This window comes from Myodes glareolus, chromosome 18, assembly GCF_982192425.1.
Source record: "Myodes glareolus chromosome 18, mMyoGla1.1, whole genome shotgun sequence".
NCBI classification, from domain to species: domain Eukaryota; kingdom Metazoa; phylum Chordata; class Mammalia; order Rodentia; family Cricetidae; genus Myodes; species Myodes glareolus.
In genome coordinates, this window is record NC_142043.1 from 55,854,847 (window position 1) to 55,879,028 (window position 24,182).

The 24,182-nt window shown below is 45.8% G+C and overlaps 1 protein-coding gene across 4 annotated transcripts in view; it reads left to right on the forward strand.

Moving 5' to 3' along the window:
• The first annotated feature begins 393 nt into the window (after positions 1-393).
• Positions 394-24,182, forward strand: part of Fam13c (family with sequence similarity 13 member C) — a 114,421-nt gene continuing 90,632 nt past the window's right edge. For 2 of the 4 annotated variants that reach the window (XM_087898224.1, XM_087898225.1), the window contains exons 1-3: positions 1,075-1,242; positions 9,421-9,477; positions 11,444-11,642. In XM_087898224.1, the coding sequence (XP_087754350.1) occupies positions 1,181-1,242; positions 9,421-9,477; positions 11,444-11,642 (318 nt within the window). In that variant the 5' untranslated portion in view covers positions 1,075-1,180. The other 2 variants (XM_087898227.1, XM_087898226.1) reach the window with 2 other exon arrangements.

Consider the following 24,182-nt stretch of genomic DNA (forward strand, 5'->3'; position numbering starts at 1 on the left):
GACCTTTAAACTTTGACTCAATGTGACCCTGGAAGGCGAGTCTCCTCCTCCTTCTTTTTTCCAAATTTTCGAGGCATTTTAAAATTCAGTTGAGTTTTCTTTTTAATGAGGTCAGTTGTCATAGAGTAAGTCATCGGTTTGGTTACAGAGTTAGGCCACCAGCTCATCTGTTCCTGGCAGTGAAATCTTATTTCAAAATCCAGAGACCTGTCTTTCACAGTTGTCTGTTTATTTCAAGTCAAGGTCAACATGGCAGGAGACATGAAGGGGGCAGGACAAACATCCCTCAAGTAAGAAGAAGGCGGGATGGGGGTGGGGCTGGCTAGCTTCCCTTCCCCCAACGGAGCAGCCTCCATCCAAGGGAACTGCGTTTGTGAGTTCAGCACTCCATCCTTTGTCAAGCTGCCTGGGGTATGAGAGTCCCGCCTTCCCCTCTTGCACGGTGTCCTAGGCACCAGCTAAGGCCTGGAAAGCATTCTATACTCGCCCTGCGTAGACTCATTTACAGCTGTGTGGTCCTGAGCAGAGCGCTTCTTCCAGCAAAACGAAATAACCAGAGCGCAGTCAGACCTGTGGGGATGCAGCCGGCCCTTTGGAGCTTCTTTTGTTCTAAGCAATAAAAACCACCACACAGTGAAAATAAGACAAGACTCAGCATCCATCTCCCTCTCCCCTTCTCGATCTCTTCTTGCTTTTTCTGGGCGATAGATGCATCTTTGCGTGTTTGTATCCTCCGGGTAGGGTGGGGGCTGGGGAGGTAACTAGCCATGGGAGGCGGGCATTGCATACACTGGGGCGCGGTGCGGGGCGCGGGGAGGCATCTGTATTGCCCGCCCAGGCTGAGGTAGCAAGCTCAAGCCACTTGGACTCCTTGCAGCTCCTAGCTGGCTACCCGGGTTGCGCGAAGCCTCTCCAGGTTCCTGCAGCTGCAACCTCGGGTCGCACGCCGCCGCGCCCCGCCCCATCGTCCCCGCAGCCTCGCGGGCTGCTGGGCTTTGTGGTTCGCCGGTGCCGCTGGGCCCCTGCTGGGGTGTCGTCAGGAGCATGTGCAGACAGCAGCCCAAGGTAGAGCGAGCGTGCCGGGCAAGCCCTGAGACTTGCCTGGCAATGCCATGTTTGTGTGCGTGCTCTAACTCGGGGAGAGCAATTAGGGAGACGGCTCCCCGGCCGGACTTGGCTCATGTTTTCTTGTTTCTGTTTCAGCCTTCAGGATAATTCCTTCGGCAGCGCCGCTGTAACTGAGTAAGTGATTCTTGCCATTACAATCGACTTGCATGCTTGTTTCCGAAGCAACTGTGGTGAAGGTACCCACCGTCCCCAGCCCCTCTTCCCAGGCGATTCATTGTCTCCTGGAACCTGGGACTGCGAGGCTGGCGGGGCCCACAAACCTCTCACAGGTTGCAGCCAGTATTTTAGCAGCTGTGTGTGTGGGGTATGGTGTGTGTGGGGGAGGTATTAAACCTAGCTGATTACTGGGGGAGGCTCTGTGTCCCAAGATATGCAGTCTTGGAGCTTAGCTTTTTTTTTTTAATCTATGTGACATGTCAGAAAGGAAGCTTGGTTTTATTTTGCCAGCATGCGTGTCAGTTTTCATGGCATGCATGCAGTGTACGTTGACCCCCAACTCGATGGATGCGAGAGGGCTGGAGGTTAATTCCATCACGTGTAAACAGGGTAAACTTATCATCCCTCCGTGTGTACAGATTTTTAAGATACGGTGTGGTAAACTTTTCTAGATGCCTTTTGTCATTTTTTTTTCTTATATGACCTCAATAATATAACTAGAGAAATGCCTTACCTGATGTTTAGGGCAACTAACAACAAAGTGGAGGGAGGGGAGTGGTGTTTTATTCAAGGCCAGCCCACATAGATTTTTGTTTGTTTGTTTGTTTTGGTATTTATAGTGTTTCATTTTTATTCTGGTCATCGCTTCCTTATTTTCTTGAGACTATAATCTATCTATCTGTCTGTCTGTCTATCTGTCTGTTTATCTATCTATCTATCTATCTATCTATCTATCTATCTATCTATCTATCAGAAATTAATGTGTAGTATATTTTTCTGGCACTATTCGTGACATTTACATATAGTTGGGTGTATAAAGTATATGTATCCCACTTAGCCGTCTAATCATGGGGACATTCGTGTTTACTTTGGGGATCTTTGACTAAAAGTCACTCTGAAAAAGCTTTGCAGGAAGGCATGTACAAAGTCGTGTATTCTGCTACTTAAAAAAGTCACACGTTTCAAACAGAAGCCACAAGTTGACTTGGGAGCTATTCGCGAGATACCTGGACAGTGCATAGAGCATCCTCTGGGTTTTGGAGTCTACCACTGTTGCAGGGAGTTGGAGTGGAAGGCCGAGGTTCCACTGTGCTCCCTGGGGGCTCTTTCCCAAACTACCTTTGCTCATCTGTTTGGTTTGCTATTGTCATAGTGTCCCACTTTGAGCTCCCCTAAGTGGGGGGGGGTCTCTTTAAAAGGAAGACCAGGTAGGCTTTCCAAGATGCACTATGGCCTGCCCACTGGGATGGTGGTAGCAACATTGCTTTGCCACTTGGCCTTTTTTTATAAAAGGCTGAGAGAAGAGGAGAGATTATATCTGTGGACCAAAGATGAGGCCTGGGTTTCCTGGTAGTCAGATATCTACCTCTCTTTGCCCCTGCTGGACTTTGTGGCACTATGTGCTTCCTGGGCTTGATTCTCAGGTGCCTTTTGTGGCTAGAGTCAGCCCCAGTCACAGGCCCAGGTGCTTCAAGATGGAGACATTTAGTTTCAGGTTTCATATGGGTTGCAAGGTGTGTGTGTGTGTGTGTGTGTGTGTGTGTGTGTGTGTATGTGTGTGTGTGTGTGTGTGTTTGTGTGTGTGTGCTGTGGTTAAATGCTGGGGAGACTGTCGTGTCTCATCCTTGGATACTCCCTAAAGAGTTCTGGTTGCATAAGATCACGTTGTTACTTTAAGAAAAGTGACAGCGGTTCCTTTTCAAAGGCCGTGAGTGGTGACCAGGAAAGCCATCTGGCTAATACAAGAATCGAAGACACTGACAGGGTACCTGACACGGCAGAGGTGAGGGGCATCTTAAACCAGAGGCTGTCAAACGCAACATTGTTTTTTTCTTCTCCCCTCAATAATATGAACCTGTTCTTGGGTCTGTAGGCCCAGTCCCTTAGCCAGCAGGAAGGAGGGTGCTATCCCAAGACACAGACGTAGCAGGTGCCCTGGAAGTGTTTGGTTGAGATGTTGGTGTCCTCCGAGGATGTTTTGATGTTTCTGAGATGAGCAAATGTCCTCAACCTCTTGTCCCCACCCGTCTCTGTTGCCTCCTCTGCACACCACTGAGAGACTTTCTTTTGGGCTGAGGTCTGTGGTAGTAAGCCTTATGACAATGGAAATGAAAAACCTTGTGTCTTGGAAGGCGGGTCCACGTCGTCATTAGTGTTTCCTATGAATTGTTTTATCAGGTAGTCCAATCTGAAAGGATGCTAATCAGCCAGTTTGTCTGTGTACATGTGTGTGTGTGGGTGTGTGTGCGCGCGTGCGTGTGTGTGTCTGACCTTTGGAGGTCAGAGGTTAACTTCTTGTGTCTTCCTTTTATCTCATTGGAATTCATCTCTCACTGCACTTGGAGTTCATGGATGGATAGGACTGGCCGCTAATGAGCTCTGGGGATCCTTCTGTCTCCGCTCATCCCAGCCCTGGGGCTTTGTATGCACCACCACTCTGATGGACTTTAAAGTGGCTTCAAACTCAGGTCCGCATACCTGAACCTAAGACAAGGCTCAGTGGAGCATGCCTAGGCCTTCCCAGCTGGAGGTCTTGGGAGAATCAAAGGAAAGCGGCATTGGGACTCAAGGGCAGACTATCCTCTTCTCGGTTTTTCCTCAGGCCTTGAGATGCCTGTGTAGGTCTGGGTGGATTTAACTCAGTTTTATATATGACCTCCCTCCCCCTCAACATCCGAGTGGCCTTGGCCTTTTGACCACATCTGCGGCATCTTTTCAAGAAGGGTTGTTTTCAAAGTCTCTGACTGGGTTACAGTCTGTAGCTTGGTGTCTCCCTTGCAAAAGTTCTGCCTAGTAGCCTCTAGGCATTGGTTTACAAAATGAATTGATCACTGCTACCTGGGAAGGGGGTTGACTCTGCTGGAAAATATAGACTTGGGGCTAAGAGAGGACCTAAGATGCGTATTTGGATTGGAGTCAGGTCAGAGCTGGCTTAAGGTTTTAGAAACCATTAGATGAAAATATTTTAGAAGCATACTAGTCAAGTGACTAGGCAGTGCTGTTTAAAAGTTTACATCACAAGGGGCAGGAGAGATGGCTCAGAGGTTAACAGCACCGGCTGCTCTTCCAGAGGACCCAGGTTCAATTCCCAGCGTCCACATGGCAGCTCACACCTGTCTGTCCAGTTCTAGAGACTCTGACAGCCTCGCGCAGACATACATTCAGGCAAAACCCCCAATGCACATGTCTTAGTTTGGGTTTCTATTGCTGTGAAGAGACACCATGACCACAGCAACTCTTATAAAGGAAAACATTTATTGGGATGGCTTACAGTTTTAGAGGTTTAGTCCGTTATCATCATGGTGGGACATGATGGTGTGCAGACAGGCATGGTGCTGCAGAAGAGCCGAGAGCTCTACATTTTGATCCACAGGGAGCAGGAAGAGAACTGAGACACTGGGTGTGGCTTGAGCATATACGAGCCCTGAAAGCCCGCCTCCACAGTGACACATTTCCTCCAACAAGGCCACACCTTCTCCAAAGCTATACCTCCTGGTAGTGCCACTCCCTGTGAGTTTATGGGGGCCAATTATATTCAAAGGACCAAAGCTTATAAAATAAAAACAGATAAAAAATATAAAAGTTTACAGTCTAGGGCTGGGAGTGTGACTTGGCATGCAAGAAGCCCTGGGTTTGATTCCAAGCACCAAATAAAACTGGGTGGTGACGGTGTTGAACTCCTGTAATCTCCAGCACTTGGTGGTAGAGGCAGGAGGATCAGAAGGTCAAGGTCATCTTTGGCTACTTAGCAAAGTTTGAGGCCAGCCTGGATTACAAGAGACATCTCAAACGAAACAAAACAAAACAAAACAAAAAAACAAAAACAAAAAACAAAAAACCCAAAACAAACAAACAAACAAACATACAAAAAATGCAACAGGCAACTGCCCCCAGAAGTTAACATTCTCCCCTCAGAGCTGTATGGGGCTGAGGCAGGGCCAGTCTGCTGTCTGCTCTTCTCAGTCAGGTATTCCCAAGAGCACTGATGCAGGAGGTTCTGGGACCATACTGTGGGAAATTCCCTGAGAGGGTTGCATCTTGGCAACTTTGCCTTCAGAGCTGTGGGGCTGCGGGGGGAGGGGGGTGGGTGGGTGGTGGAAGGGTGGGGCGGGGTAGGAAGAGAAACCATTTCTCTCTGCCAGTCCATCAAGTTGGGACCTCTCTTCCTCTTTAACCAGAGAAGATAATGTCTTATGGATATGTCTTTAGCTTTCACTATTCCAAAAAGTCTGGCTCTCCAGTCTCCTGAGCCTCTGGGAAAAGAGACTGACAGTGTCATGTGACTTTTGTCTGTGGACTTGGTGATGTGGGGCAGGAACAAGCAAGGTTCCCTAGAGTAAAGCCTTGGAATCCTGGCAATAGCTTGGCCTCCTGGGACTGGGCTCTTTCTTAGCTGTCAGGCTGGCCTGAGAAGGTGCAGACGGTCTTGTGGGCTGGGAACTGTGCGCTCTTTTCTTTTGTTTGTGCTTGGTGGACTGAGCAAAGTAAAAGAGGGAGAAGAGAGACCACAGTTGGAGTTGTTGGGAAGTTATCTGAGCCATCCCAAGTGATGCGCGCTGACGGCCTGCTGAGGAGAGCTACCCAGAAGTCTCTTGCTGGAAGCATCTTTAACATTCTTTCCTTTTCACCATGGCCAACCAGAAGGAAAACATTCTCCCTCACGGTTCAGTCACACACAGACATGAGACTTCAGCGACTTCCAGGAAGCAGCCGTGAACCCTGTCAGGGCTAACATTTTCTGTCTTGTCTAAAGCACACCGGCTGTAAAATGTTAGTGGTTAGCCACTTGGTGACTGAGATCTGCTGTGATAGCGCACAATCGGAAGAACATCAGGATATGCTACATTGTTGCAAGACTTGAAATGTCCTCTCATTGAATTCATACCATGTTTCCAAACAGCTATTTCTGAATACAGCACCATGATGGCATGGTGGACTATTTCTCTCTCTGGAGTCCACTTTTCAATTAGTATCTAAAGTAGCAGGTTTGCTTATGGTGTCCTCATACATCCTTAGTTTTAGCCAGTTGTTCCCCATCCCTCCCCTCCTTTCTCTGCCCCTCCCTTTCCCATGTCCATATCAAGCGTTCTGTTCTTTTTCCCTCTTCTGGGACTTTTTCTAGTCTCTCAACCTCAGCCCTACTCTCTCCTGCACAAATGCACATACAAAAAAATTAGAAGTCAGGATCTACCTATGTAATGTTTGTTTTTCTGAGCCTAGGTTACCTTGATTAATATCATGTTTTTGTTTTGAGGACCTGAGAGGGAGATCATAAAAAGGATTGGCCTTTAAACTCCCGTGTGGTATAACTGTATTGTCAGAGAACGCCCTGCCTGGGTCAGTTGGTCACTTAGTCTGAGTTAATCGTCTTCCGGAAATGGGGAGCCATGATTGTGGCTTCCTGTAGCAGAATCCAGTTCAATAACCAGGCTAGCATTGTCCCTTTGAAGGGCCCTCCTGGGCACGGACAAAAATGAGATGCTGATTGGGTGAGGGTTGATGGTCCCTAATAAAACAATGGAGAATTCTGCCTCGCTTAAGGAGCAGGGATGAACTCTAAGGCCCATGAAGACATTGATTTCCACCGCTAGACCTACGATCTTGAACTTGTGTGTCCTGAGTGGCAATTGGCAGTTGTTTAGGAGATTTTTCTGCTCCACTAATTTGGTCCAGCCTGATGGCCCAGAAGTCACCTGCTCTGGTGCTAAAATTTCCATTCTCAGGCCATCGTGCTTAGAGGGAGAAACGATCATTATCAGAGGAGAAATTTCCAAGTCCTCAGGCAGCATTGCTGAGCTTGGGGCTGGGACGGGGCGGGGGGTGGGCTGGAATTCTTAGAAAGGAGTCTAGGTTTCTACACTGTGTGACTTTCTCCGTTCCACTCTCGGAAAACATTGTCATTCACATTGCAAAGCCCCCCCCCGTGAACTACGTTTGAATACTGATGATGGGGCAGCGTGTGAAACTTGGGAGCTGAATTGCTATTTCTCATGAGACAAATCGAGTGGGGCTGTTGGTAGTCAAAAAACGGAAGAGAGCCAAGAAGCTTAGATAATTCTGTTAACATGAGCGTTTTGTTAACTCGACCAACTTTATTTTATTGCCACAGGGAATGGAATATTCTGTTAGATAAAGAGGGCTCAAGTCTGTAGGTGGCCTTTGTATAATTCACTACAAAAGCCATAATTTAAAAAGAGGCTGTAAGAGAAGGGAAAAGGCGCTTTCCTCAGTTAATTTGTGGACTAATTATACAGCATTTCCAGTGATGAATATTTAAATATATTATTTAATGTAGCATAAGCACTGTATTATATTTGTGCATATGTATTTGTTTGTTTTATTTTCGCCTACTCAACTACACTGAATATCTCAGAACAGGATCCGGATCTTTTGAAAACCTTGTACCCTTTAGAAATAATGTTATGTTGAGTATAGATATAACAAACGTGTCTGGATTGAGAACAGAAGGAGGGAAGAAGGGAGCCAGCACATAGTAACTTCAATAGGAATTTGACATTGCTATCACTTATTTACTTCAGTGAACTGGACATTAAAATAAAGTACAATGGTCAGTCCTTAAGCTTAGAAAATGTAAGACACATTGGTCCAGCTTTTCTCACTGCTATGGCGTGACACCTTGACCAAAAACAACTTAACAAAGGGTTGATTTTGGCTCACAGTCTGAGGGACAGTCCAGCATAGTGGGCAAGGCTCCAAACAGAAGCTTGAGGAAGCTGATCACATTGCATCTTGTCTGGAAGCCGGAAGAGATGGATGTTGGTCCTCAGCTCACTTTCTCTCGGTCTCGGTCTCTAGCCCCTGCAACGGTGCTGCCCACAATCAGGCTGGGTCTTTTCACATCAATTAACATACTCTAGAAACTTCCGTCAAGTTGGCGATTACAGTTAGCCATCACAGAAGGTGAACTGAGCACCTGGGAAGCAGTCGATGTTAATTAATAGCCATCGGCTCCGTTGTTTAAACTCCTCGGTTATTCTGCCGAGGGAGCAGAGTCATTCCACAATGCTGCACTTGGGAGCCATGGTGGTGTCCCTAGAAAAAGAACTGTCAGCGTTTCTCTAAGTAGAGTCACGGCTATAGCTGTTGCCTGCAATAAGAAACCAATTCAAAGGGTCTCAGATGCACAAAAGACACCAGAACCTAAGGAGGAAGAGTGAACATTTATCCATTAAGATGAACATAGTGTTAATGGTGTGTGTGAATCTGGCTGGGAAGGTGCCTGTTCAGTGCTGGTACCGCTTGCTTTGGGCAGTGCGGGGTGGATGGGAATGGAAGATGGGAAAATGTTCCGGGGTGGGGCTGGGCAGGTCAAGATGAATGGCTGGGAAGTGGAACAGAGACTCCCTCTTACTTAGGAACAACAGCACTCTTACTGTAGGTCTCCTCGGGGAGTAGGGAACACCAGGGATTCTTTTTTTTTCTTTTTAATGTGGAAGAGCCAAGTCTTTTTCATCAGGTTAGTTAGGAAGTCTTGTGAGAAAAAGAAAGTCCAAGGCCAGTGGTTGCTGTTGTGGCGTGAGGCAAAGGACAGAGTGCCTGAAGCAGAGGATTGTGGGATCTCTCTTGAGAGCACTCCTCTTGGTGTCTAACGTCCTCCTGGGAGCATCTTGGTATTAGTGAGATTGCATAGCAGCTTAGACCAGTGGTTCTCAACGACCCTTTCACAGGGGTTACCTAAAGCCATCTGCATATCACATGTTTACACTACGATCCTTAACAGTAGCAAAATTACAGTTACGAAGTAACAAGCAACTAATTTTGTTGGTTGGAAGTCACCATGACATAAGGAACTGTGTTAAAGGGTCGTAGCAGTAGGAAGACTGAGAAGCGCTGGCTTCGATGACGTCTAAGCAGCGCCGTGGAGGTGAAAAGTCAAAGCTGATTCAACGTTTTCAGCTCACGTGCTTTGACGGGCGTGTTGGTATTGTATCGTGGCCTGGCAGACATCAGAAACTGGAGCTGGGTGTTTGTGGTTCTGTGTCCTTTGGGGAGACAGTGGTGAGGATCACTGTGTTACATAATTGTTCATGCTAATCTTGACACCACTCTTGATTACTGCTGCATCTACCGTGGTAGACCTTTGTGTCTGACGCGCTGTTCTCTCTGTTGTCTCAGGTGTGAGGACGGCACCGTCTCTTTACATGAAGACGAAGACGACTGCTCTGGGCTCAGGTATGACCTGCCCTTCATTCTGATTTGTGACAACAAATGACCCTCTGGGTCTGGAGTCTCTTTTTGGAACCCAAACATCTTTTCTCCGAAGTGTGCATCTTCTGAGCCGAGTATTGCGGCGTGAACCTCCAGACCCTCAGAGCAGAGCTTTGAGCAGAAAATATATCCATTAAACTTGACAATGCACCCTCATCCTTAGTCACTAAACATGTATTGAATGCCTTGGGCCCCGTTATGGAGGGTTCTGGATTTTGATCTGGATGAGGAACAAATGGCTATGGCTTCCTTTCCCTGGCAGACACTTGAGTAGATGCATAGCGCCGCACTTCACCTCACTACATGTATTGAATGCCTTGGGCCCCGTTATGGAGGGTTCTGGATTTCGATCTGGATGAGGAACAAATGGCTATGGCTTCCTTTCCCTGGCAGACACTTGAGTAGATGCATAGCGCCACACTTCACCTCACCACAGGCAGTAGAGTTCACTGGAATGGGCTAAGTTCCCTGGCTTGCCTCTAATGTCTAAAGCCATTAATGACATGGGAAAAAGTGTGATTGTTAACAGCTGGTCACCAGCACTGCCCCTCCCCAGCTTCTTACCCTTACTTTGTCTTGCTGGATTTGTCACCTGAGACACAACTGGCAGATCACCATTCCTGGTGGCTTCTGCTCACCCCCACTCCCACCTCCTCAACAGCTTAGTGAGTTCAGTCATCACCTGCAGGAAGGTGTCTTGAGTGGTGGGTCTGGTGGGGGACCTTCCCTGCCTGGACTCCCCTCTCTGGCTCCATGTGTCTGAGCAGCTGGGGACTGTCGCTTCCTATTGCACCTTACCACAGTGCTTTCTTGGGTGCAGGGGGCGAAAATGCCCAAGAAGCAGCTGCTTCTAGTGAATTGCCAGAGAGTAAGGTTAGTGATAATGACCATGCAAACCTTAGAGCATTGACCGTACCACCGAACCATATCCCTAGCTCCCTCTTCCTTTCTTTTGGTTCTTATTAGGAGACAGAGCTCACTACATTTCCCAGGATGGACTTCAGGTTTGATCTTCCTGCTCAGTTTCTAAAGTCGCTGGGATGGCTGACCTGTGTCATTCAGCAGTAACTCATCCCTGAGGGAACCCCCACATTGGGATCTTGTTCTGTGTTGCATTCAAGGCATTGCTCAAAGGCCCGGCTAGGAAAAACGCATCACTGAACTTAAAACTCATCTGGATGGCTTGCCTCCCCTCCAAACGGAGCCATGTTGCAAACTCTCTTTGCCAATGGATAGGAAGCATCATGACTTGAACCAAGAATTGGGTCCAAGAGACTGAGATCTGTTTGATGATTCTGGGAGTGTTTGAGTTGGTCTGTCTGCTAGGTGGGCTGCTTATAATCACAGCAGTCTCGAATCTTAACCTGTAAATTTGGGACCTCAAGTACCTAGGCTGAAGGCCTCGGGTTGTTATTGTGGGAGGGAAGAAGGATACACAGTGAAAGCTGGGCATCTTCAAGGGAAGACTTAGATGCACGGGAAGGGACAGTGATGGTATGCGTGGGGCTGTCTGTACTCAGTTGGCCCGAGGCCCTGGGTTCAATCCCTGGTACTGTATAAATCAGGCATGGTAGTACCTAGCTGTAATCCTATCCCGTGGTGGGTGCAGGAGGGAAGACGGGCTCCAAAGTTCAAGGTCACCTTTGAATAATAGTGAGTTCAAGGGCAGTCTGAGATACGTAAGACCCTGACTTAAAAATTAAAAAATTAAAAAGAGAGAGGGAGAGAGAGAGAGAGAGAGAGAGAGAGAGAGAGAGAGAGAGAGAAGCAAGAATGACATATGACGTTCACATTTCTTGAGTTCTTAGTCTTATAAAATTTGCCCTTGCCTGGGTTCCCTCTGACGACAGCGTGGCGAATCTCATCAGCTCTTTTCATTACAGGTTTTTCTATACTGGGTCTGTTCTAAATTGGGTCTTTCTTCTTGCAGAGATGAAAACAATAAAGAGAACTACCCACAGGTGGGGGCTCGAATAGACGAGCTTGCTCTGCCTTCGCACGAGGCCCAGCATGCGGAACAGACCCTGCTGCTGGATGGAGTGCTGAGACCCAGCATGGGTAACTTTAAGTCCCGGAAACCCAAGTCCATCCTCAGAACTGAGAGTGGCCGGAACCACGGAGAAAGCCAGGTACAACTCCACTATCGGGTGTTGTTGTGAGGGGCTGAGGGCAGGCCTGCTTTTCATCCTGCCCAGCTCCCGCACAGCTAGCTTAGTCCCAGAAATAACAACACACAAATTGTATTCATTTAAATACTGCCTGGCCCATTATCTCTAGAGAGTTAGTTACTGACTAACTCTCATATCTTGATATTAACCCATTTCTAATAATCTGTAGCACCACGGTGTGGTGGCTTACCGGAAAAGATTCAGCATGTCTGACCTGGTGGCTGGCTCCATGGCTTCTGCCTCATTGCCCTCTTCCCAGCATTCTGTTCTGTTTACTCCGCCTACCTAATTTTCTGTCCTATCAAGGGGCCAAGGCAGTCTCTTTATTGACCAATGAAAATAACACAATAGACAGATAACCCTCCTCCATCATTTCCCCCTTTTCTGTTTAAACAAAAAAGAAAGGCTTTCATTTTAACATAGTAAAATTACATATAACAAAACAGTTATCAAGCAAGAATTACAGTCATAATATTTATAACTAAATTTTTATCATAATAATGGAAAACTATAACTACGACTATCCATTCTTTAACTCCAAAGACTCCAGAAGGATATATTACCTAAGTAAACAAGAAGTAAGCAACTTCCAAAACTCTAGAAATGACAGAGACATCTCGCTGCCTGGACAGTCACCCAAAGTTCCTTTGTATTGTTGGGGCACCCATCTTCGGCCTTCAGGCCCATAATATCCAGAGACATTTTCATGAAGCAGGAAATTTCAAAGGCAGTTCAGTCACTATCTGTTGTGTCCTGCAGAATGTCTCACAGACTCTTTCATGAATCAAGAACCTCGAAAGATCATCTCACCTTTAGGCAAGTTCAGCAGTCCTCTCTCTGTGGGTTCTCTGTGTCCAGTTTATACAACAGTCCAGGCAAGAGCAGTTTCTTGCCCAAATGGCTAACCAACTCCATAAGGAGCCTCTTCGATGCCCATCTTCCTCTTGAAGTAGATTGGTGCTGCCAGGAGCAGACGTGTCTCATTGTCATGAAAAGTCCTAAGTTATTAAAACATTAAATGCTATGTTCTATAGTCTTTGAAAGATATGAATGTCTATCTGAAATATATCTATGCATTTCTAGAAAATCAGACTAACATTACTACAAGCTAGTATTATCTATTAACAACCTATATTTTTAATTATACATTGCATTTTTAAATAAACTACACAATCACAATACCTCAATCATGATCAGAAACATATATACATATAACAAAATTGACCTTAAAATCCATAACAAAGCAAATTATTCATATCTATATCAGGGTGTTGGTCGTGGAAAGGCCTCCCCGGTTTGATGAGCAGAGTGGGCTCATTCCTGTACCATCAGCCAGCGTGTATGTGACTGGGATATGGTGACATTTGACCTAGGGGTCAAACCCAGGACTTCTTCACGTATGCTAGGCAAGCATCCTACTAACTGAGCTTCCCCTGACCCCTGCCCCAGCTCCAAACTGGCATTTTGTTGGTGTTGTTTCGTTTTGTTTTTCGAGACAGAGTTTCTCTGTGTAACAGATGTAGCTGTCCTGGAACTAGCTCTGGCTGGTCTGGAACTCACAGAGATCTGCCTGCTTCTGATTCCTGAATAATGGGACTAAAGGCATGCACCACCACCGCCCACCCTCAAACTGACATGTTTTTGTTTGTTTGTTTTGTTTTGTTTTTTAATTGTTTTTCAAGACAGGGTTTCTCCACGTAGCTTTTGATTTGGAGCCTATCCTGTAACTCACTCTGTAGACAAGGCTGGCCTCGAACTCACAGATATCCGCCTGCCTCTGATTCCTGACAACTGGGATTAAAGACATGCACCACCACCACCCAGTTCCAAACTGGTGTTTTTAAACATGAGATTTTGATTGAAAGTTGCATTATGTTCTTTGGAGAGGACTTGGCGTTCATGCAAGATGATGTAGCCTTTGTGCAGACTTGGAGTCCCTTCATGAAAATTAGGAACCTCAGTTTGATCTCAAGCTGTTCTCCTTCGGCTAAAATGGAGTGGCTTTGGATGCACAGCCATGCACATTATGTTGCGCTGCCTTCAGATGTAGTATTTGGGTTTCTGAAGTCAATAAATACTAAAATGGACGATGAATGAGTAAAGCATCTTTCCTGGTACTTTGCTAATAAGTTTATATGCATATAAATGTGTTTTTTTCTTTGGGAGACAATTTTTCTAGGTAGCTCAGGCTAGCCTCCAACTCCCTGACTTCCTGCCTCAGCCCCCTGAGTGCTGGATGACGGTGTGTACCATCACCACCACTCTCAGCTGGTATTTTAAAAGCTTATTTTTTCTAGTTCTCTAGAAATACAGGAAAGAAAATAATCGTCTCATCAAAAAGCCTCCGATCGTTTATGTCCTTAGAAGATATTAAACAAGTGTGACCTTTCACAGTCCTATTAGGAAGTTCCTTTCTGACTCCAGAGTTACATTTGTGATATGGCAAATATAACCTTTGGAACACGGCCATTCCGTGTTAGTTGGGGTTGATTGTTTGCTGACACTTGATAGTCACCTAAAAAGTAATGCAAAGCAGGCTCAAGGTGTGCTGGGTTAATTACATATCACTGTCGGGTCCAGTTTGCAAACTGATATCAGGTCATCTTCTGGTTAGAACAGCCTTGGCTGGGTAGCTTATTTGACTTGATTTCTTGTGCCTGTGTAGTCTTAGACTGTCGACATTGTGACCTCTGTTTAGGCCCTTTGTTTTCCGGTGAGGTGCAAATACCCGTTGCATTGCGATGAGATACTTTAAGCTCAGATTTTCCTTGTGGAGAGAGGCAGGCGTATGAAAGATCCCTCGTTTCTGATAGGCTTCAGGTTCTAAATCCATGGCAGCATCTCCCCTGCGAAGGAGGTTGGGCTGGGGATGCAGATTCTGAACTGACTAGTCCTATGTGGTGGCATGGGGGAGGGATGGAGTGGGGCGGAGGGGGCATCTGATCTGACATCTTCTCTGGTCTTCTGTGAGGCTTCAGGGTGGCCAAGCCACTCCTCCTCAGCGCCTTCCTTCTTGTTGTTCTCTAGTGTGACCTCAAAGAAATGACACTGTCATCACTTGTAATGAGGTGGCAATGGGGCATGTCATTCCCAGCCTGTTCCTGATTATAAGGAAGGTTACAGGAGTGGATGAGCCGGCAGAGGCTCTCCCTCAGAAGGTTGCATTGCAGTCCTGGTTGGAAGGTAGGCTTCCCAGGAGAAGTTAAATGCCCTATTCTGATTCACGGAGCTTCATTCGCTGATTCAACGTTGCAGGCAGGGTGTTGGTTGCATAATAGATTTTCCCAGTCATACATCCTGGTTAAGGGAAGACAGTTTATTATTGAACGTATACAGATAGGCCCATTGTGGTGAAAAATTATGTATGTGGTGTGAACTGATAAATGTGGGTGGGGTTGGGCATGGGTTGGGGGCAGAGGGTCAGAGTCTGAGGCATCATTTTTAAATGTTTCTTCTCGGTTCATATAAACACTGTGTGCTATTGTTAGGGGTTACAGATCGGTAAAATTGGCAGAGGAAGTCTATCTTTTCAGAAAATAGAAAATCAAAATGCTAAATGGCTAACTATGACGAAATCTCCCTGATCAGCCCACTGGGTCTTTATTTCTTATTCTTTCTAGTAGTCTTGGGTTGGCTGTGTCATGGAGCCATCAGCCTTTCGCTTGAAGTTTTAAAAACCCTGCTGTGGTCGACTGATGTCACTAGGGGTCTGTCACCCTCGCTCTGTTGTCTTCAAAGTGTCAAGTGCTTGAACTATCTCGTTCTTCACCACGGGCGTGCTTGAGATCGTTTTTGGTCAAAGACACAAACTGGCTAAGTACAACCTTAAGCCAACTCTGGGAGACCAGCAACTGTCTGTAGAGGACAGAAACTGGAGGAGCTGTGACCAACTGACCCCCAATAATTTTGAAATCTCAAAGTCTGCGTACCCATCACACCAGCAATGCGAACAAGATACTCTGTCCTCAAAATTAGAAAGAGTGCTTTGAAGGATGATAATGAAGGCTACTGTCAAGGAGCTGGGCAGTATAGCTTCTGATTTTTTTTTTTATATAAAAATGGATGGCTTTTCAAGGAGCTGGGCAATATAGCTTCTGATTTTTTTTTTAAAAAAATAAAAATGGATGGCCATAGTTCTCATACAGGGCAGGGCAGGAAAATACCTTAGTCTACAACCTGACCCTAGAAAACAATACTAAGGATATCAGTGAAACAACACACTAGACGGAGAATAGGTCTGTATTTTTATTAAGCGCCTTAGGCCATCTGCCTTGCTTTTAGCTACGATATAATTGGGAAAGAATCCATTATGCAACTAGCATTTTGTCTGTGTTGTTATATTTGAGAATGAAGTTCATTGAATCAGATAGAAGAGGCTACTTAGTCCTACAGAAACTGTGACTTCCGACGTAATATGAGCTACAGTAACAACTCCACCTCCCATCTGAAAACCAGTGGCTTAGTTGACTTAGATTGAAATGAAAAAGACTACACAGGTTTACACTGTGTCTGTGATTATTGCCGATCACCCCTAGCCTTGGCTGTCCCATGTAATGCCCCATCATGACTTGGATAAATGTATACAGAGCTATCTCACAAGGGTTTGGGTTGCAAGGTAAATGTGACAGCCATGCATTTTACCTTGTGCTGTGGCAGAGTTCTGTGTGTAAGACTATGGGTTCTTTGGAAGGGGATTGGATCTGAGCATCCTTTCACAACCATGAATCCTGCCTGATGCTTCTGGCTTCAGAAAAGACACCGAGTTCTAACTGCTTGTTTACAGGATTTTCATTTTCCCAAAGCACCCATGAAAACCTATAGAAGTCAGCTTTTTTTGAATTGAAAAGCGTTGTTCTGGAAGCTGAAGCGCCTCCCTGTAGGCCTGTGGTTGTTGCCAGTTCAGAGTTTTCTGTTCATGACGTTGGAATGCACAGCCCTAAAGTTGCTCTGCAGGTGGATCCTAATCAGAGTGTTGGACTTGGGGGAAATGAGGCCCCTGGCAATAGTGGACAGTGTGGCTTAATCCCCCACTTTTTTTTGCCTTTCTCTCAATAACCCCCATATTCAGGTGCGGCAGGTCCCCTTTGATGGGTCATGTTCATATGTTACTTTAAGCATCCTTCTCTCTTGACCTTGGCCACACACATGAGAAGGAAGTAGTGAAAGAGAATCTGGAGGTCATCTTTGTGTATGAAAGCTTCAGGTTTGCATCCTATTTAAATGATTCAAGAGGGGAGGGGTTGGTCGTATTTACTGATGGAATAGAAGACCAAGAACTGTGGAGAGAGCAGAGGACTGTCCTGACCTAAGAAGCCGAAGCATTTGGGATGAGACTGTCTATTTGAGCCATAGTGTTCCTTTGTGCTTGTTTATCCCTTTCTCTCCTAGACAAGCTATGTGGGGAAAAACATGACTTGGACAAGGACCGCTGGAGGAGTGGTCCCCTGAAAAGCCAAGTTTTAGGGTAACAGTTAGTAAAATTCCTTGACACGGTTGAAGTCAAAGCAAGATGTGTCCCTCTCTGCTCATCCTAAACCCTGGTCCGGCTGGAACCCAGGACCAGCATGCTTCTGTTTAGAATATCTAATCAGATAGCAAGCATTTCTTTCCAAGGAGGGGCGCTGACTCAATGCATGGATTAGCCATCCCAGTGTTTTGTGAAAAATTAAAAGTGCTTGTTTTGAGTGTTGGAGAGATCAGAGCATCCGTCCTCCACAACCTGATGTGGGAGGACAGAACCTGGATGGCACAAGCCACTATCTGTGTCGGCACTCGACGCTGTCCAGAGGTCATTCAGTTTCAGTGCTGGGAGCTGGGAGTCGTGTCTTTCTCACCCCTCACTATCTGGCACCGGGCTGCATCCCATCCGTATGCCCTCCCCTCTAGTGGCTATTTTAACAGACTACGAAAAGTAGGAGGCTCTGAGGAGAGCTTTTCTGCAGTGAGCTGTGGGCTGCCAGCCTCTTGCTAACCCACTTCCTTGGGGAGACCAGCTGTTTGGTCTGGCATACGGAAGCCTCGAGTTTCTTCCATGTGGCTGCAGGGGGGGTTGTTCACAGGCTGGCACGTGATCCAGATCTGCTTGTGAGTTTTTCGTTTTCATCCCTCTGCAGAAAAAAAAAATACTTTCAGGCAAAATAACCTTTTAAATATTTACTGTATTTCTCTTTTTGGAAGATAGAATTGTTATCGCAATCGACTCTAAATTAGAAGAAAGATAGTTTTCATTCTCTGCCAATGTCCCCTGCCATCACAAATCACAAAACTGCTCTCTCTAGCTATGGGTCTGCTTCGTATGCAGTTTTCTTCTTCCTGAGTGTGTCGTGAGCATGGACACACTATGGTTCCCTCGTTTACCTTGGGTGTTTGCCTTCACTTGTGGTTTCTGTTATATTATTTCTCACGTATTATTTCACAGCGCCAGTATAGATGTTTTAGATTTTCTGTGAGATCTTACTTACAGAGAAGAGAAGTGGACCTTTGGCTTATTTTCCCAGTTTTTGTTCTCTCGGACTGGGGGGAGATAGAGTGGCGATTCAGTAGCACAAAGCTCTGACAGGTGAAGCCAGCAGGTTGGTGTTTTGTTTACTGGCATCCTATGATAGGTGGTCAGGTTCATCCTACGATGGGTGGTCAGCTCATCCTATGATAGGTGATCAGCTCCATCCTACGATAGGTGGTCAGCTCCATCCTACGATAGGTGGTCAGTTCCATCCTACGATAGGTAGTCAGCTTCATAAGCTTATCTTTTCATTAACAGTGTCTTAAGCCTTGAAGCTGATGGAAGGTGTTTCTAGAAAGGAACCTAGGATGTCTGTATAGTAATTTCATCGTGTTTTCAAAGTAGACAAATACATTATTCTGAATGATGTGAAGTAATCTTAAGAGATAAGTTTCTTTGATTCTTTATGCATTAACTCTGAGAAATGTAAAAATCAAAAAGAAAAAAAAAGATATGCATGGAATGTCATTCAAAATGAAATAGCCGAGCTAAAGGTTGTAAGTTTGCCATCAACGGGAATCTGAGAAATGGGATTATGGTGTGAGGAGCCACATTAATTGGTGATTGCAATGCAAGTTTCAGGATTTCCTTTAAAAGATGAAAAAGAGTAACTGAAGTTACAGTTTAGGACTAACGAGTTGACAGCTGAGTGTGTGAGAAGCCCTGGCTCCATCCATAACCCCAACCTCTCTTACACACACACACACACACACACACACACACACACACACACCATGCGCAAGCATGCAGAACATGGAAGTATTGATGTTATAGCCAAGTATAGCCATAGAGAATAGTGAGGACTCGTATACACTGCCCGGAATATTTATAACAGAGAGGCAGAATGCTCCCACATAGAGCAACTGTTAACGTTTCCCCCTTTGCCCCGTTATATATCTTTTGTACATGGAAATAAAATCTAATTTATTTTGGATCTTCTCTATGTGGTTACAGTTTCTATATTGCCATAACCATGCAAATTCAACCTAGAGTGAAGAATGACCCGCGCTTGAAAGAAGGGGGTCTCCTCTGTGCAGCTGCTTCATTGCACCGGGATCCCTCCATTAGCTTCCAAGATTGGATGCTTTCACCAAGGGTCCTTCAGTAAATCCCAGAGATGAACATTTGAATAAGAGTGTACCGATGGAGTAAAGTGAATGGCCTGTCGGTACAGCGACGGGTTATGTTCGTTGTCAGCTTGACAGGACACCTTTGGGCATGTCTATGAGGCGTTATCTAGATTAAAGTAGGAAGACCCACTCTAAATGCTCCCGTTGGTTAACTGGATAAGAAGGAGAAAGTTGGTTGGAGACCAGTCCTCATCCCTTTCTGCTCACCTGTCACCTTGCTGGTTGCACCATCTGTCTGGCCACCTCCTGCTCCTGCTTCCCCAGCTTCTCCGTCATGATGGACTGAATCCTCAAGCTGCGAGTCCAAATCAACCCTTCCTTCTTGTAGCTTCGGTCAGGTGTTCTGTCACCCACAATAACACAAGTAGACGCTAGGGATGCAGATGGATAGGCGTTCATGTGCCTTAAATATGGACTTCATATAGGACAGGAAATCAAAGTCACTTTTTTATGTGCCTTTTCTAGTTTTGCAAGATGCAGATGATCGAATTTCTCTTCAGAGGTTTTTGAGGGTTAGAAGGTGTGAGGGACATAGCTCAGTGCCTCAGCACTTGTCTAACACACAGAAACCCTGGGGTCGATCCCTGCAAGTTAAAAATAGCACATGCTACATGTTCAGCAACTTTTAGGGGTGAGGTCCAAGCGGTGTCTAGAAAGCTTCATTTCCATTTGGCTGAGTATATATTAAACCCCACTAAATGAAGAATCCTGAGTTGAACTAGGCCAGTAACCCAACCAACAGCCTGGAACCTTAGTGATTTAGACCCACAAAGACACACTTTTCACACCTTCTAGGTGGCCCTTGTTGATCGGTGGAAGGGATCCTGTTCATGGAAGTCAGTCAGTGAGCTCTGTTTAGAAAGAATGCCTCGAACTGAGCCCTTCTGGTTTGGGAGTCTCCGAGAAAACGGATCTAGAGGCCCCTATGCCAATGACTCAAAGCTCCGGGGCTCTACAGAATTTGTATTCTCTCATAATTAATTGTCCAGAGCTGGCCATGTGTTACCCTGCTAACTACAGCCCTGCAATGCACTGGAAGTGACACCCTACAGTTGGGAACAGGGAATGAGTGACAGCCAGCAGCGCACAGACTTTCACATTGTTTATTCGAAGGAGTCTCTAATGCCAAGAAGACTTTGTTAATTGGTCTTCCCCCACTTCCGCTCTATCAAAATACAGAAGTATTAATGATGCGAATGCCAAAGATTAGAAGAAAAGAACACCGACCAACTTTGTTGTCCTAGTGTATTGTTTGAACAGGAGCTCGGGTTTTCTGCAGCATCCCATCAATTAGACCCTCCTGTTGCTGTTTCGAGGGACAAGAAGAGTTAGTCTAGTTTCAATTCCTCTCCATTGCCGTGTGACATGTTAGAGCCCATGCCCACTGCTGTTTTATTTAGAGGGCAGAAAGTGGCTTTACTTTTGTAGAGGAGAGTCACATCGGGTCATGGCAACTTTTGGAACAGGGATAGCTCTGGGGGTGTGTCATAATTTGGAAGCGTATGTATGTATGTATATGTGTATGTAGGTATGTGTGTGTGTATATTATTTATTTTTGAGACAGGGTTTCTTTGTGTAGTCCTGGCTGTCTTGGAACTAGCTCTGTAGACCAGGGTGGTCTTGAACTCACAGAGACCTGCCTGCTTTTGCTTCCTGAGTGCTGAGATTAAAGGTGTGCACCACCACCACCCAGCATGCAAGCATTTTAAAATTTGATCCAGAAAGATTACTTGTAGGATGATGACCTGACCATTTGTATATTTGTCTAATGTGAGAGGTGGGCTCCTGCTTATATCCACGTGACAGCCCACACCCTCCTGTCCTTAGCGGCATGGCCAAGAGCAGATTCTTCTTTCTCCAAGAGAAGATGATGGTTTAGTAAGGGCTGGCAAAGCCTGTTCTGGGACTCGGAAGAAAAGCTGCTTAGGAAGCCCAGATAGCAGAAAAATAATGAGCTGACGTTTTGGGCAACGAAGACTTGCCAGTCTAAACGTTGTCAAACATGGTTAGAGATGACTGCAAGGCTGTGTCAGCTGTACGCCTGCAGTTTGGGGCTCTGAGCTTTCTGGAAAGGTATAGTTGCCAGATGAAATATAGAATGACTTACTAAATTTGAATTGCAGATAAATACTATTTTCAGAATAGATGCAGTCTAAATATTGTCCGCTGTGGACTTAAAGTACTTCGCATAAACTTGAGGTTTATCTGAAATTTCAATTCAGCAGAGTATCCCATATTTTATTCGCCAACTCCGTGAGTCCATCAGGAGTGAGGAGCATGGATTTTGACCAAGCTCTTTCCTCCCAGGGGACACAGGTGTAACTGTGCCTCTGTCACTCCAGACCTACCAGAAAGCAATTTTTTTTTTCTATTAGGGGCTGGATAGATGGCTAATTGGTTAGAAATCCTTGCTGCTCTTGCAGAGGACCCAAATTCAGATTCTAGCACCACACTGTGCAGCTCACAACTGCCTGGAAGTCACTCAAAGCAGCGTCCGTGTCGGACACCTTCTTTTGGCCTTTTGGGGGCACTGCACTTACATACACATAAAATGAAATCTTTATAAACAGTTTGTTTATCTTCTGAGGATAAAGGTGGTCTAGAAATGGCACTCAACAGTTTGTTGAAATCAAGACTTGTTCCAGTGTTTGTTTTCTCGTTAGGGTTTAAATTACATAAATACCCAGGGGGAAAACTGCCAACACTGTCAGGGTGAGGAGGTATCCAGAGGGGTTGAAACTCTTTATCCAGAGTAATTTAGGTCGCCCTTCTTATAGGATCCACATTGCCTGGGTGGTAGCCACAATGATGCAGTAAGAAGGCTGAATTTTATGAGGGACTTCTATGTTAAAATGATAAAAAATGACACAGTTTCTGCCCCAGAAAAATGGTTCCCTGCTTTGTACTAATCCTATTGAAGATAAGCAAGCAGCCAGCCAGCCAGTGCTTGGTGGCTTAGAAAACCGTGGCTTTTTACTGAGGCTCAGGTTGTGTGGGTGCTCACATGTGAGGACTGCTGAACTTTTTGAAGCACTGTTGTCCCGTAGCTGCCTCGGGTGCAGCTATCTGATTGATGTTTGTGATCATGGTGGGACTTGACCTTCTCATCCAGCAAAACCCCGACTTTGTTTTGTAGTAAATCTTGTCATCCACGACCCTCGTGTCTTTATTGCTTCATAAACCGTAGTCACCATTTAGGGATTTTTGTGTAGAGACGGGGCTGGGAAACGGCCCATGTGTTTCTCACAATGCTGAATTACAGTGTTTGAATTGCCGGCTGGTAATGTCACGGGCCAGGGTAAGTTCCTGTAGCAAAGGGTCATGCAGGTATCAGATTTGTGGGATGGTTAGCTGCAATTAACATTAAACCCCAACAGGGAAACTCGAAACAAGGTTAAGAGCGAGGTTGGTTTGCCAGCTTGGCATAAAATTGTGCTTGGCTATTTAGCGTGTTTTAATTCAGAAAACCCCGGCCATCCTTAAGTATGACCCAGCAGAATTAGATGCCCAGGACATCCTTGGGTGCTATAGTTTGTGGCTTCATGGAGGACATGGTTCCGGTCCACCTCCTTTTCCTGTAAGCAGCGTCTTTGTCACTCTAGTGAAACTGACAGCCGACTCAGAAATGCCAACAGCCACCTAGAGACCGAGGTTGTCAAACATTATAATTACTCATTGGTGTTTAATTAACAAAATTCACTGTGGCACCTCTCTCTATATGTGCCCGGTCCATTAATCCTGTTCAGTTTCCTTTCCCCTACCCCCTCCCTTCGCTCCCTTCCAGGTTCTGTAGCTCTTCTGTTGTGTCTGCACCTTTGGGAGAAAACGTGACAGTTATTTTTCTGTGTGGTGTATTTCACTCAATGTAGTATCTTTTGGCTCCATTTTTCCTTCAAAGGACACGATTTTGTTCATTGTGTATTTATACTTACTTTTTTTCCACCCATGTGTTGGTGGCACATATAGGCTCATTCCATATCACGGCCATTTTGAATAGCATTGTAATAAGCATGGGAATCACCTTTCTTTTAATTTAATAATTTAGTCTTATCTATTACATACAGGGACTTTGACGACTCTGACCTTTTCTACCAGTGAAGAAAATGAAAAGAAAGCAAACAAAAGACAAACAACAAAAATAATAAACAAAGGAAACAAAAACAAAAACCTTTCTGTTAAATTGCTAAAGCTCTTACCCATTTTGCTAAACAAACAAACAACATCCCCAAATCCAAAACCCCAACAGCGCGGGGAATTTGGAATCATTTCTGGTGGGGACAATGTCTGCAGGAGCCAGGGTTGGTGGTGGGAGGAGCCGGTGGGCCGCGTGCTGAGTCGGAATCATGGCGACTCCAGAGGGCGCTGTTCGGTCAAACTGTGTGCAGACTGGGGTGGTATGATGGTTGGTACTGGTCGTTTGGCGACACCAAGATGGGCTAGGAGATGAGCAAAGCACACCGCTGTCCTGAGGGATTCTACATGCAGTGCCATCCCTAGACTGGAGGTTGGCGTGTAGTAAAGGGAGGGAAGAAGAAAGGCGCTGGTGCAGGCAGACATTCAGTCTCCCTGCTGTCTGGCCGCCGTGACACGAGCTGTCCTTGCCACTGTGTCATTCCTGCCGCGTGCCAAATGATCCCACCTTCTGCTCAGGTTGTTTGCCAGGGAAGGAAGTGACCTCACAGCGATGAAAAGTGACCAGTGCCGGTGACCTCAAGGTAGACTCAGGGTTGGCAGTCCGGGTGAAGAGGCCGCGGAGGCTCAAGATGGATCTGTCAGAGGCTCTGATCTCTGGGCAGTAGGCACAAAATTCTGATTCTAAACGTCACAAAAGTCTTTGCAGTCTCCATTTAAATTTTTTTTCCCCCAAAC